The sequence below is a fragment of the Paroedura picta genome, chromosome 10 (assembly GCF_049243985.1).
Source record: "Paroedura picta isolate Pp20150507F chromosome 10, Ppicta_v3.0, whole genome shotgun sequence".
In the NCBI taxonomy this organism is placed as follows: Eukaryota; Metazoa; Chordata; class Lepidosauria; order Squamata; family Gekkonidae; genus Paroedura; species Paroedura picta.
The window spans coordinates 63255009-63270499 of NC_135378.1; the positions used below are offsets into that span (position 1 = coordinate 63255009).

The following is a 15491-nucleotide window of genomic DNA, read 5'->3' on the forward strand; positions in this document are numbered from 1 at the left end:
TGCAGAATTTAGAAGATTAATGTTTTGTGTGCAGAACTTTACACTGGATTTGTAGCGGATATTCCTTTTTGCAAGTATCTCCAAATATCTCCTTGTCAGACATGGAGCTGTGAAATAAATTTTATTCAGGAATCTACTAAAATTCAATAGTAATTTGGTTGTAGAATATTTATTGCTGGCTTTACATTTTGCTGCATTTTTATCAGGTCAAACTATATTTTGATTGTACACTGTCAGTATTGCCGTTCAGCCTGCATCTGTGTTTCTGCCTAACTTCGGAGTTGGTGGCCTCTACAGGCACCAGCTTAAATTGTATTACAGCAGTCAAGGTTTCAACAATGCATTAAAGTACATTAACGCTATTGCATAGTTTGGGTTAGGTGTTGCTCAGAAGACCTTGACATTACTTACACACCTTCATTCTGTCTCTCACACATACACAAAGACCCATGTACTTTGCTGGGAAGAAAGGTGGAGGAGTAGAAGGAGAAGAATGAAAGGAGGGACAGTAATACAGATTAAGAATCGAACTATGGGAAAATTTGGCAAAAAGACTCTCTCATATAAAGGCAGGTGATAACTTTTTAAAGAGATTGCTGTAGTATAAAGAAGGAATTCAGAATGCACCCTCATATCCTTTTGCCTCTGTATGTTGTTTTTCTGAATACATTCCCCAGGGAGCACTTTGGTCAAGCCATTCCACCCAACTGAGGAGAAAGGGCCTTTTCAGTGAGATCAGGGCCCTTGCGGAACGTACCGAGTTCTGTAGGGCCTGTAGAACAGAGCTCTTCCGCTGAGCTTATAGCTGAGGCCAATCAGGAACTACATTGTAACATCTAACCAGACTTCCCCCCCCCGTCCCGCCCCTTCTCCCCTGACTCTTACGTCCTTATATTACAATATTGTTGTCAGTGATCCCTCATCACCAATGCTGATAGCTGCTTTTAACTAGAATTTTAAACGTTATGCCATTTTATTGTTTTAATGTTCATTCCTTTTGGAATGTTTGTAAGACTGATATCGTTGTTCACCACCCCCGAGGTGGCGAGTCTGAGAAGGGCAGTATATAAATTAAGCAATGAACAAACAAAAAAAATCTATAAACCTGTTTGACCAGAGCAGTTATTGGGGGAAAGAAATGTGCATAAGAAACTCTTACTCACACACACAAACACACACACAAACACACAAACGTACGTTTTTTTTTAAAGAGCTATCAGTCTCCAAGTGCTAGATTAGAGTCCAGCAAGACCTTAGAGTCCGCCAAGTCTGAGCTTTCAAGAATCAAAACTTCTGCCGTTAGACCGAATAGAGAGGTCAGGTAATAAATGCAATATTTAATAATGATGATGATGATGATGCCCCTAAATCCAGTTGGTCTCTAAAGTGCTGCTAGACTGGCATCCAGCTCTTCCACTGCAGACGAGCACACCTCCTCTCTGAAAGTGTCCTCCTCCAGCAACAGTGTGGCTGTTGCATTTGAAGTGTTCTCTCTGGTGTTGCTTTTCAGAAGTGAACACCCCCTTGCCCAGCTGTACTGCCATTCCATCATGGAACATCATCATTTTGATCAGTGCTTGATGATCCTCAACACCCCGGTAAGTGGCTCTTTGTGCTATGTGCTACAGGAAGTCTTTGACTGGTTCCCTTTCGTTTTTAGGCTTTGGATGGATTCCCAGTATTATGCATTCTTGACTATTCTTTTGGGGCAAAAGAAGGCAAAGGCAGCCATTCTACCAGAATTTCCCTAAATGCTACCTGATAAGCTCAGGGGATCATGCTAATGCCCACTGCCTGGGATCAGAGAGAACAGGGGTATCTTCCAGTTAAGCCTTCTGGCCTTAATCTTTCTTCTGGAGGCAGCAGTACTGTTAGTATTTCTTGATCAAGTCTTGTTGAGAGACATGCAGCATCATTGCAGAAGAATGTAAGGGGCGTTACTCCCTCATATGGTTTCCAAACATGAGATGCAAACTGTGAAGGATCCCTTAAGACATCCAGTTTGAACAGGATCCAAGTCTTATACAAACAATGACTTAATTGGATGTCTTCACAAATAAATGCCTATACAAGTCACTGTTTCTGTACATATTGCTAGAGATACTCCTCATAAGTTTGGAATGAACAAATATACCTAATCCCAGTATAGCTTTGGATACTCATAAAATAGATATGATGAAGTGTAAGGCTTCTTGTGCCCATGAGGTATTATGAGCTGTAGCACTGCACTGGGATGTTCAGGCAGTGTAGCTATGCCTGGGTGTGCAAGTTCACACATGAGTTAGATGCAATCACATAAAAGTGTAGTGGGACCGAGTGGTGATGGGAGCAATGCAGGATCATGGATTGTCCCACTTGTGCAATAAAATGTAAGTCTGAATCCAGCAGTCCAAACAGGTCTCTGGGCTTCCTCCACACATCACTGTGGATGTGTACTGTAACTGTGGCACTGTAACTGCCTGATGTTACAGTCCTATAGCAGTCATTTGGGATTGATTTTAATCCTGTGTAGACAAATGAATCCTATCATGGATTATTGCTATTTTACAAGAAGACTGGAATAGCCAGTGAAGCATCCCTGGATTGCAAGTGACAGGGTGATCTGGCCATACAAATCTATGGCATTTGCTGCTTCGGACCGTATTCCATCGATCTGTGCCTGAAGCAGCCCTGATTCAAACATTTTTTGGCTGAAGCAGTCCAAAGTGCACATGCCTAGTTCTCACCATAGATTTCAAACACTTGTTCTCTTCAAAGCAACCAAAACAAGCAGATGTCTGTGGAGCTACTCAGAAGCCTATATCTGGGAATGGGAAGGAATTTTTCCACCTATTCTGCTTGCCTAGAAACGCTGGGGATTTTTGCCTTCCCTATAATATAGGCCTTGAGCCTCTTGTGGCGCAGAGTGGTAAGGCAGCCGTCTGAAAGCTTTGCCCATGAGGCTGGGAGTTCAATCCCAGCAGCCGGCTCAAGGTTGACTCAGCCTTCCATCCTTCCGAGGTTGGTAAAATGAGCACCCAGCTTGCTGGGGGGTAAACAGTAATGACTGGGGAAGGCACTGGCAAACCACCCGGTATTGAGTCTGCCATGAAAACGCTAGAGGGCGTCACCCCAAGGGTCAGACATGACTCGGTGCTTGCACAGGGGATACCTTTACCTTATAATATAGGCCTAATGGTCCACGTAACAAGAAAATATGGAACTGTGTTGAATCTAAGAAAAAAATTGTCAAATTAATGGACTGTTTAATGTGTATTCACAAACTTTTGTGTATCTGTGAAGGGAAACCAGATTCTCAGTGGCCTTTCTGTCGAAGAATACAAAGCTACCCTGAAAATGATAAAGCATGCTATTCTTGCCACCGATCTGGCACTGTATATCAAGTAAGTTGCAGTTTCATTATTACTAGCAGCTTCTGTCCTTGAGAAAGTCTCAGTTCAGCTGTGGAACTTTTGTCCTTTTCTTCCCCTTGTTATAAGGAGAAGAGGGGAGTTCTTTGAGCTTCTGAGAAAGAAACAGCTTAGCCTGGAAGACCCCTATCAGAAGGAGCTGTTTTTGTAAGTAGTAACACAATCTCTTTATGACACATTATCCAGAAATTTTGTCAGCTTTGTTTGCATTTTGTAGAGTTCACCTAGGCCAGCATTCCAAGGATTTTGATTTAATTGAGGGGTTGGGTTGGGCTACAAGAGAACAGAAAGAACTCCTGTGATTAACGGTGACCAGCCGGCCATGCAGCTATGCAAACAGGGTGTAGGAAGCTTGCCTGAATGCCATATTGTTCTTGTGCTGTACATGCATTGTCCTAAAGCACTGGAGTGTTGAAACGAGCGTGCTCTGCATTTTTGGGAAGCCACTTACTTTGGATCTAAGAGTTTAGGGACAATAGTTCTGTTTTTACAAAAAGAAGCAACAAGAATGGGTTTGTCACCCGTGTATTGCAACACTGCTTTGACGGCATTTTGTCTAAAAGCCAAGGGCAATGAGTATGGCAAACTAAAGATGGGTAAGAGCGGGCTTAGCAGACCTCGACGCTGAATTGATTGTGAGCGGCCTCTTCTGCTTACTTCCTGATGGGTAAATTAAGTGACTAGTTTGTCCAATGCATATCATAGTTCTAACTTGATCTTGTTCAATAAGAATTCACCTAGCCTATATCTGGCCTCATGCGCAGGCTTTAAGAACAGAGTACAGATGTGATTTCGAAACTCCATTCTTCAGGGTACTGAGATTCTTAACCAGATCGCAATTGAAAGAGCTCATTCTTGAACAGAGAATTGGTCTTCTTTATAAAACATTTTTAAATTGCATTTTTTTAAAAGATCTCGGGGGAGACGGCGTAGTGTTGTATTGCTTAATCATCAGAAACAACTGATGTTATTAATGATTCCTGTGTCATAATTTCTAGTTATCCTTAAAAAAATGATTTGGAATTCCATAGCCAGTTTTATATTGTTGCTGGGATTGTATGGATTTTTATGCTGTATAAAACCATTGTTTCTTGGGGTTTTTCTTCTGTAGAGCCATGCTGATGACTGCGTGTGATCTGTCAGCGATAACAAAGCCGTGGCCAGTTCAGCAACGGGTATGCTTGACAGGGGCTTGATCAGTCCCTTGTGACCTCCTTGCAGTTTACCTGAGCATCCTGTTCCAGCCTGTCACCACCACCATTGACTGTTACACGAAAAATGGACGATTCCAAATTAGTGACAAAGAGAAAAAGAATCTATCCAGTGGCTTAAGACTCTTATATTATTTATTCACTTCGACTCTGCCAGAACGGTCTCTAGATTGTTTTCCGTTTTCAGTCTTTCATCAGTGGCAGTGAGTCCGTCCTTGTTAATGTTTTTAGATAAACGCTTCTGTATCCTGGAGATTCAAGGCTGTGAGCTCTTGATCTGAGCTCACAGCCTTGAATCTCCAGGATACAGAAGCATTTATCTAAAAACATTAACAAGGACGGACTCACTGCCACTGATGAAAGACTGAAAACGGAAAACAATCTAGAGACCGTTCTGGCAGAGTCGAAGTGAATAAATAATATAAGAGTCTTAAGCCACTGGATAGATTCTTTTTCTCTTTGTCACCACCACCATTGAAGCAGATGAATTGTTGTCTGCTGGAGCATGTTTTCTATACAGTACCAGAAGAAGTGGTTGTGCTCCATAACTCAGGCTGCAGGGAAGATTTGGAGCTTCAGAAACTAAACCTTAGGACAGGGGTAGTCAAACTGCAGCCCTCTAGATGTCCATGGACTACAATTCCCATGAGCCCCTGCCAGCATTTGCTGGCAGGGGCTCATGGGAATTGTAATCCATGGACATCTGGAGGGCCGCAGTTTGACTACCCCTGCCTTAGAATCTGAAAGAATGATGAGAGGGAGAAGATCCCAGCCTGACTGTATCATGACTTGGACAAAGCAATTCGATTTTAGCTTATTAAGAGGCTGCCCTTGTCTGGAGATAATTTTAGTAATATTTAGAGAGGTGGATCTGGTGCCAGAAGAAAAGCTGTTCTGTGCAAAACATTTGAATAAAGGTGCTGATACAGCTTGGTGTAATGGTGAGGAGGGCGGACTTCTGACCTGGCGAGCCGGGTTTGATTCCCTGCTCCTCCCCCACATGCATCCAGCTGGGTGACCTTGGGCTCACCTCAGCACTGATAAAGCTGTTCTGACCGAGCATGAATATCAGGGCTCTCTCAGCCTCACCCACCCCACAGGGTGTCTGTTGTGGGGAGAGGAAAGGGAAGGCGACTGTAAGTTGCTTTGAGACTCCTTTGGGTAGAGAAAAGCAGCATATAAGAACCACCTCTTCTTCTTCGTCTAGTCATCTCAAAGAGAGACAGGAGTATTCAGGGGATAGCGCTGCTGTCCAGTGTCTTTAAACAGTGGATGGGTTGTGTCCAAGTTTTCTTCTGGTGAAAGGAGGGGTGTCTTCCACTACCCCCAAAAAATTATGCCAGGAAACATGGTATCATCTGAATGCTAGAACCCTACGTGGGATAGGAACTGTAGGACAATTGGGGAGGATTGAGTGGAAAAGCGGCTCTAACTCACTGTCATTAGGCTCAACATTAGATATTCTGGTGGTCTAGTCTGACTTTTTTTGTATACATTCTTTCAAAATTATCAAAATAAAATTCTGTTTTTTTGAACAGATAGCTGAGCTTGTGGCTGCAGAATTCTTTGACCAAGGTGATAAAGAAAGGAAAGAACTCAATATAGAGCCAACGGTAAGTTGAAGTAGTTGCCTGCTAAATTTCTTTTAGGTTGTTATTTAACGTCCTTCCGTAGAAGGCAGGTTTAGTTCATTTCCTCAGCCATCGTTCTGGAATGAGAGTCCATCAGTTCTAATACTGCTTTATAGAGACATTTTAATATTTTTCTCACAATGAAACAGTTTTTGCAAACCAATTAGGATGCATACCTTGAGAAAAGGTATATTTCACAGCCGTTGCTTGTTTCTGCTGAGCAGTACTTTTCTAGAGATGTATTTGTATGAAGTTTCAGAGTAAACCACACCAGGTTCCACTTACAGTATTATACTGAAACTAGGGGCAAAGCCCGTTGTCTCCAAGAATACAACGGGCGCTAGAGCTTAGCAGTGGGAAGAGGAAGGGGAGGAGTTGTCCAGTCTGTAAGGGCATGGGGTTGTCATGTGTGTTGTGTGGTAGATTGTGATGGCATGGTGGCAAATGAGGCCATGGGTGTGGAGATATGGATGTCAAGAACCTGTGGTGTGGAATGTTCGTTGATTGTGGGAGAGGACTGACCTTTGGGAATTGTGGCATAGTGGTTACAGATGAGCTTTCCAGAGCCATGTCCTCAGATACGTGAAGGGAAAACCAGACTGGAGACTCTTCTTAAGGGAAGATTACATGGCAACCAATTCCCCCCAGTTCTGCGTCATTTCCCTTCTTGTGTGAATTAGGCCACATTCAGCGAAATGCCCCTCTGCCCTAATACACATGGGGTAGTCACAGTACACAGGTGTCCACCCTGTTCCTTCTGTCTCCAATATTTTCACTGTTGGTAAAATGTTATGTGCCCACATGCTTCTTTCATGGTTGCTCCTTAGAAGAACGGATTTTTGTACCCTATTGCTTACTACCCAAAGGAGTCTCAAAGCGGTTTACAAACACCTTTTCCATTTGTCTCTCCACAATAGTCAACCTGTGAGGTATGTAGGGTTGTGAGAGATCTGAGAGAACTGGGAATGGGCCACAGTGACCCAGCAGGCCTCAGGTGTCTCAAAGCATTTTCCAATCGTCTTCCTCTTCTCTTCCCATAGCAGACTCCCCATGAGGGAGGTGGGGTAGCGAGCCTCACAGGGAAGGTGGCAACCCTAAGAGGAAGACTGTCTGTGCACAGCAGTCTTGACCTTAGTAAGGTTTTTAATATTGTTTTTGTATTTGCCAGGCCAAGGTTATTTGCCAGTTACTATTTCAGTTACGATGTGTCTCCAGACATTTACTTGTTCTCTATTTAGTTTCAGGCTGTAAATATTTATTTAGATCTTCCTGCACTTTCCAGACTCACAGGACTGATGCTGGTCTGCCTGTCTGCGCCCCAGAATACAAACAGTTGCTGATAAGGGCTGGCCATAACCCATAGGCCAGGAGGGACACTCCTGCACCACTCCCTACCAACTGCAGGCATTAATGGCTCATTTGAAGGCTGGGCTCTGAGGCATTGTACGATTTTGAAGTCCCACCTCCAAACCTCCAGGAATATTTCCAACCCAGGGGTAGCCAACCTACAGGTGTGGAGAGCTCCTGGAATTACAGCTCACCTGCAGAGTATAAAGATCAGCTCCCCAGGCAGAAAGGGCTACTTTGGACGGGGTTGTGGTAGAGAAGAAACATTTAAGGCTTCCCACACAGGTTGTTGTTGAATTGAAAGACTTGAGGCCTACTGCACAGGGTTGTTGTGCAGATGAAACAGGAGACAAAAGAGCCAGCTTCCTCTGCAGAATAACACTGTGCAGTGGCCTCAAATCTGCAGAGAGTTGCAAAGAAGAAAGACACATGGCTTGGCTGTGTCTAACCCCCGGCCAGAGCAGTATTTTAAGTGAGAAGGGGCTTTTCTGTGGCCTCCCTGTCAGGCAACTGTTTGTCAGAAGGGGAAAGTCCCCCCCCCTCAAAAGGAAGGCCCTCAGTCTCCCCTGCGTTGCTCTTGGAAAGGCCTCCTTCCCTCAGTCAGGGCCTGTTAGAGGCTCCTTTGCAGCAGGCCTGAAGGGGGGAGGGGGAGCACTCTGCAGCCTCCTGCCAGCTCTGTCAGGGTTCTGAGGCAATTTGCAGTTGGACATGGCAGTTAGGACAGCCTTGGGGCGAAAAGGGCTGGCGCAGCCTCTGTTCTCATCCCCCTTGGCACCCTGCTGATCTCCTCTCCCTTTGGTGGTCAGGAGCAGACTGGCAGCCAGACTGGGCTGGGTGAATGGAATTTTGGTCTGTCCTGGTGAGGGGCCAATAGGAAGGCACTTTGCGCGCCTCCCCATTGGCTGCTTGGCCCTGGATGGACACTCGGAGGGCCCAATCAGGAGCCGCTTGGCGGCTCCTGATTGGGCCCTCTGAGTTTTTATCCTGGACAGGGCCCGCCCTAACTCCTCCCCAGGTGGCCTTACTCTTTTATTTAATAGGACCCTGTCCTATTTAAAGATGAGTGGTGGCATTTTCACAATAAATCTGTTGAGTAGTTTTGTGAAATTTTCATTGAATATTTATATCATGACTTGCTGAGATCTTCTTGGGGCTTTCATGGCTGAGCTAGGATTTGAACCCTTTAACCACCTGTGAAGCTACGGTGACTGAGGATTGTAATGTCATGTTGTGTTAGCCTGTTCTCCGATGTATGTTGCTGAATTAGACTACATGTTGGCAAGTAGATGTGTTTCATGTGTACTTTCAGGATTTGATGAACCGAGAGAAGAAAAACAAAATCCCCAGCATGCAAGTGGGATTCATTGATGCCATCTGCTTACAGCTCTATGAGGTATCCTATACAAAATGTACAAAATGCGAAAGGCTTGTCAACAATATATATATCTGTATCGTTAACAAGAAGAGTTTGAAATGATGCTTGCCATTCATTGACATCGTGGTGTAGAGCCCATCAAGGAGATGTGGAGCTATGTATGAGTTTAGAGAAAGAAAAAGAAAAACATCCAGTCATCATCTTTATTAAAACACAGACACAAACGCTTGCCTCTTCTCTTTCTGGACACAAATGTTCAGTAACTAGTCGTTTCTGAGCCAGAACCAGAGTACAGTTCGGATCCCTAGTACAGGCTTTAGAAGCCTATCATAGTAGTCCTGCCTCTTTGCAGAAATGATGGGATGATGTGGCTCCATACAGACTTTATAATCTGCCTGGTGTCCATGTAAGGTGGCTTTTCCCCCTGTTCTCCCCATTCAGGACCCCAGGAAGCTGGCTTCGAAGCATGCCATGCCTTCGTTTCCCAGGACATTCCTTTCAGATGCCAGAGTCCTAAAGAGAGAGAAAGAGAGAGAGACACACACATCCCCCCCCCCTCCCATGCTAATGTGTGTATTGTCTGATTTGCTTTTCCATTTGCAGGCACTGGTACACATTTCAGAGGCTTGCTCCCCCTTGCTGGATGGCTGCAGAAAGAACAGGCAGAAATGGCAAGCGTTAGCTGAGCAGCAAGAGAGTAATCTGATCAACGGCGAAAGCAATCAGCCCAAGAGGAACTGAGATAGCACTTGGTTAAGGAGCGTTGGTTTACAAAGTTTATTTATATACAATTCTTTGGAAATACTTACATTTTGCTAGACACTGTATGAAATAGGTGTATAATTTGCCACTGCTGTATTTTAAATAACAAGAGACATATATTTTTGCACAGCATTCTGAAGCGCAACATGATCTTTTTATGTGTATGATATATGTATATTTCCAATATTTTCTTTTTATACGGAGGATAACCAGATCTGCCATTAGCAGCTCCAGTTCACTGTGCCCTGCTTTGTACGATGGTGACGGGAAAACGAGAGCTCCTAGGACTGCTTTGGTTTTGAGTTGTACATAGTTGTTTCATTCCAGTGAATGGCCAGTATGTTAAAGATTACCATGTTTGGCACCTTTTTCATTCCTGCGTTGTCTGTTTTTTGTTTGTTTATTTTTGGTAAGTGTAAATAACAAAAGAGCAACATTACATTTAGAAGCTTGAACTGTTGAATCAGCCACTGAATTTGGTATAGCCTGTTTGGGGGAGAGAGTTGGGCGAAAGCATACTGAGATCCGAAGGAATCAAGTTCTGTCTTGGAGGAATATGCTGCATTTGTGCCTTGTTCTCCCTGTGATGGGAGTGCTTCAGCTAAATGAATCTGACCTGTGAATTACTTGCTACCTTTTGAGAGATCTACAAGAATGATGGAAGGCTTGTTAAGATTGAGATGCAGCGCCGTAGCATAAAACCACTGGTGGCTGAGGAAGAAGACCTCCGATGCAAACCTGCAAGGAATGTAGAGATGGAAAGAAAAGAAATGCGGGGAAAGGGATTACTGCACAAACTGGGGCTCCTTTCCTTGTGGTGGGATTGTCCTTCAGCAGGCAAGCTTAATGTCAGGAGAGCAGGACACGAGACTTGTAAAAGCATGTGAAGGAAGCCAGGCTTAGAACTTGAGAACGGCTTTGAGTATTGTAAAGCTGAATCCAGTTACAGTGATCAGTGCAAAGAAAGAGTGAAGACTACTTTAAAAACAATGGTGCATAACTGCAAAGAGTTTTTGTAATGAATGTACTTTGGAAAGAAGATTTTTTTTTTAATTCCCAAAAGCTTGGAACAATCATAACCACAAAGTCTTAAAGCAGCAAGTGCAAAAGAAAACGGCTGAGAACACTGAGTTATGGCTTGCAAATGTTGTTTTGAACAAGTAAAAAATGTCTGTTCAAGAAAGAACATGGACAAGACAAATTCCATCTTGCTCCGCTGCCTACAGCTATTTTGAAAAACAAGTCTGTTGGGTAGGATATTTGTAGCGTGGATGCAACTTTTGCTATACCCACATGTTTATAAAAGTTATTTTCACACGTGTTTGACTTTCCAGGGCAAACTAGCAATAGCTATGTACACATCTGTAATATTTTTTCAGTGTCTAAAGTCTGCCCTTTGAGATTTTTAGACTGTCTCTGTCATCCTCAAAGGAAGAGGCAAAGTTTCTTTCCTCAGAAGGTACGATACTTGATAGGCACCAAGCTCATGTTTGCTGCTGCTTCTTGGTTTTTTGCTCACACACACACAACTGCATGAAGGAAATTCAGTTTGCAAATCCAGGAATTTGGATAATTGGTGTGTATGTGAAAGGGGGTGAGATAATTACAAATTATCTCCTTGTAATTCTAAGGAGGAGGATTGGAATGGGCTATTTTCTCTCTCATGATCTTGCACATTCTCACACATCCTATGTGATATCAGATTGTACCTGAATTTTATATATATGAGTTACTAACCTGTGTACTAACCTTTGGCTGCAGTCACAAAAGCAAAACCTCAAAACCACTTTTATCAGCGTATTTAAAGCCTCCAAATACTTGGATGTGGAGAAGTTGACAATAGCAAACATTTCCCCTTTTAAGATACCTGCTCCTTTCCCTTTTTTATGTGACGGGACACGCTGTTTGATGGTGTGGTATCCATAGTCGTGTTTTGACTTGGAGGCATGTGGATATACTAGAGCATATAGAAGGCTACGCGTATACTAAGGCTCAGTACCAGTACAAACGGACCAAACTTATTGTTTTGATATCCAAAGATATTCTGCTTGTTTAGCAAACATATTGTTTGGTCCAGTCTTGTCAGAATTGTGTTCAGTCCTGTAAGAATTCTGGACCAGATTATGGGGAATGGGGGGATGGGGGGCTAGATGATTGTGTGAGTGATGGTTCCCCTTTATTAAAATAAAATTACAGCCTACATGTAGAAACGTGTGATTCAGGTCACAGTAAGGGATGAACAGAGGGGATTGGCCATTGTCTGCCTCTGTGTCACGAGTCTGTCCTTCCTTGATGGTCTCCTCTCCAGGTACTGACCAAGGCTGACCCCACTTAGCTTCCGAGATCTGATGAGATCAGGCCCATCTGAGTCATCCAGTCCAGGGTTGAGTATTGGGGCATGTAAATAGTTATATTAAATCTAATTCAGGGTGAGGAATGCTGTCAAAATTTCAGGAAGGATTTCATCCTCGTATTTTAGTTCAGGCAAGAAGAGGGAGCCAGAGTAATATATAATCAATTGTACACATTTTTGTTCAAAAGTTAGCCTGTTGTGTTCAGAAGCTTACATTCATGTAGGTGCATAGGATTACTGCCTCAGTTCTCATTTGAAAATTGGATTGTGCTCATAATCAAGAAAAAAAATTCTTAAAGGACTAATCCCAAGTCTCCAACCTGTTTCTGTCTGTGGTCTTTGAACAGACAGTGATCTGAGCATCTGATTTGGATGTACTGAAATAAGCAGTGAGATGCTTTCCGTAGGTCTTTGTTGGTTTCAGAAATGCTCTTGATATTCAGAACAAAGGTACCCATTCAGAACAGTGTGTTGACTCCCAATCTTCCAGATGATTTGCCTGTTGATGTATTGCATGGCATGCCTGTTATGGAGCCAGGTGATCCTAAGATAGTCCAGCTGCCAGTCAAGAGACAGTCAGAAATGGCTTGCCATTACCTGTCCCCTCATGGCATTCCTTGAAGGTCCTGGGCCAACCCTGCTTAGTTTCCAAGATCTGAAGGGATAGGGCTTGCCTGGGCTATCCCAATCAAGTCTCTTCTAGATGAAAAACGGTGTCTCAGAATGATGGGCTGGCTCATACCGTATATACTCGTATATAAGCCGACCTGTATATAAGCCAAGGCATCTAATTTTACCACAAAACCTGGGCAAACTTATTGACTCATATATAAGACAAGGGTGAGAAATGCTCCATCATCCCAGGCTCTCCCATCCAGCCTCCCCCCGCCAACAAATACAGAAAAGTCAAGAGAATGAATAGCTGCTGGTTTTTGTACCCCACTTTTCACCCACAGAAACCAAAAGAATAGTTTGGAAGAAGTGAAGGCAAAAGGGGGAAAAAAAGATCAAGAGTCCCTCTGTTGAGTCAAGAGTCAAGAGTCAAACTGTTGATGTCCTACAAGCTACCAGAGCAATGATAGCCTGGCTGGAGCAGGCTTTTATTTCAATCACCGTATATACCTGCATATAAGCCGAGGAGGGCTTTTTCAGTGTGAAAAAAGGTGCTGAAAAACTAGGCTTATATGCATGTATATTGGGTAGATATCACTGATTTTTTTTTTTTACAATAGTACTAGTTAAGTTACAACTGAAAAATTACAGCTTGGTGTGTTGATTAAGAGTGGTGGCTTCTCATCTGGCCGGGTTTGACTCCCCACCCTTCCACATGCAGCCAGCTGGGTGACTTTGGGCTAGTCACAGTCCTGATAGAGCTGTTCTGTCAGAGCAGTCCTGTCAAGGTTTGCTCAGGCCCACCTACCTCACAGGTTGTCTGTTGTGGGGAGAAGAAGGGAAGGCAGTTATAAGCCACTTTGAGATTCCTTCGGGTAGAGAACAATGGGGTATAAAAACCAACTCTTCCTTCTTCTGACTGTAGGATCTCTGGTGTTAAAGACAAAGGGGCATGAAATCTGAATTTGGCATTTATTCACACATACAAGTCACTGTGTGATGTTCCAGTTATCAAAGTGTGTATGTGAGAATTGGGGTTTAAAGCTGGCTTTTCCAAGATTTATTTTTTTTGTTTATTTGTTTGTTTTGTAAGCTGCATATCAACAGTTAAGACAGAATCAGTACAAACAAGCTAGCCCAAATGCGAGTTATTTAATATAGAAGAATACCACAGAAAAGGTATGCATCTATCCCAGCCTGCTGCTACAAGGAGCAAAGTGTGAGGATCCTGCCTGTGATGAAAGAACGATGTCAGATGGAGGAAGGCTTCAAATTCTGCTCAGTGGAGTGCTAGGATAGGGGTAGAATCCATCCTGCTTATTCAAAATGTGCATTAAAATCATGACTCATTCAAGAGTTTGACACAGTTGATTCCATTGTGATGGAGAAGGCAGGGTATGATTTAAGGTAACATTTGACTTCTCCTAACATATATGCAGGACATCTGTATACCCTAATGGAAACAGTGTGTATAATTTGGAAATACGTTTAAAATTGTAACTGCATAAATCCACCACAAAGTGGTTGCCTTCTGCAATCTTCTGCCTTTGAACAAATGCATACTTTCTGAGAACATTATTTTTGTGCGAGGCCAAGACTTGGGCTGTGTAGATGGTGTTTTTAAAATTCATATTTTGGAGGATTACTGAATGCTATGTTCCCATATTTTCCTTATGTCTCTTTTCTTCAAGAGTATCATACAGCCTGGGGAAAGAAAATATATGGCCAATTGAATATACATTCCCCTTGAATTGCTTATTCAGTTGTTGACTTTTCCTTTTGTTATCTTCATTGTACCATTTCCCATGCTTTCTACAATAAATGCAAGAAATGAACTATTCCACTGTTTTTGCCTTATGCATAGCTCCATGCACAGGTCCAAAAAGATGCATAAGAATGGACATGATAACCATCCGTTTTGTTTTAAAACTTGGTTAAATTTAAAACATTCATAAATGGGAGTTTGCCAACAGGTGCCAGGGAAATTTTTAAGAACTCTGGGACAGGGTGTGCGTTCCCTGAATGTTGGAACTGAAAATTCCACAGAATTTAATAGTCGGTATTTAACTGTGTTGAAGATACCTCTATTGTGCCGAGTTTGTCTGTTGTTTGTAAACTGTGAAACATGTCTGTATTTCCCTCAAACCCCTAATGAATTTACCAGCACGGCGTTTCTAATGAAGAATGACCACTAGAGGGCAATAAAGTTACAACTATCAAACTGATGAAAGGCGCTTTGATTAAGGTGTATAATAAAGAGAGCTTTGAGTCTCCAAACCTTACACTCCAAAAGTCCTGTTGGTCTCTGTGGTGCTACTGGGCTCAAATCTAACTATCAGAGTGTATCACTCTAAGGAGCTCTAAGGAGACATACTTGTGTGTTGGAATCCTAGAGTTCTTTAGGAATTCAACAAATTCCAGGATGCTCTTAGGGATTCAAGCAAGCCAGTATTCTGTCCTCCCTATGTTTGCCTTCCTCCTCCTTTAACAGAAGCTCATTTTACCACAACATTTTGTGCAACCTGGAAGACAATGAGCACACTCACGTTTCCTGAGAACAAAAGGTTTGAGAGAGAAATGTGCATCATACAAGCATTCAGCACTGGGTTATGGGTGGCCCCAAAATCACAGAGCTGGAAGAGGCCACAGAAGGCCAACGAGGCCAGCTTAAAAATGACACAGACCTGACAGGTGCTCATCCAATTTCCTAAAACTTCCAACAAAGTTGGCATATACCATCTATGAACAGCCCTCACCATCAGAAATTGCTTTCTAATATTTAAGTGGAAC

At 43.0% G+C, this 15491-nt stretch overlaps 2 protein-coding genes across 9 annotated transcripts in view; one reads left to right on the forward strand and one right to left on the reverse strand.

The window, feature by feature from the left end:
• The window catches only part of PDE5A (phosphodiesterase 5A), a 114250-nt gene extending 99709 nt beyond the window's left edge, over positions 1-14541 (forward strand). For 7 of the 8 annotated variants that reach the window (XM_077300444.1, XM_077300445.1, XM_077300441.1 and 4 more), the window contains exons 15-21: positions 1511-1598; positions 3283-3383; positions 3480-3557; positions 4522-4585; positions 6160-6234; positions 8909-8992; positions 9578-14541. In XM_077300444.1, the coding sequence (XP_077156559.1) occupies positions 1511-1598; positions 3283-3383; positions 3480-3557; positions 4522-4585; positions 6160-6234; positions 8909-8992; positions 9578-9715 (628 nt within the window). In that variant the 3' untranslated portion in view covers positions 9716-14541. Of the gene's footprint in view, positions 1-1510; positions 1599-3282; positions 3384-3479; positions 3558-4521; positions 4586-6159; positions 6235-8908; positions 8993-9577 lie in introns of those variants that run through there. The other variant, XR_013224837.1, reaches the window with a different exon arrangement.
• The window catches only part of LOC143820036 (uncharacterized), a 39324-nt gene continuing 34192 nt past the window's right edge, over positions 10360-15491 (reverse strand). Inside the window, exon 20 of the mRNA XM_077302402.1 lies at positions 10360-10474. Within this exon, the coding sequence (XP_077158517.1) occupies positions 10360-10474 (115 nt within the window). The remainder of the gene's footprint in view (positions 10475-15491) is intronic.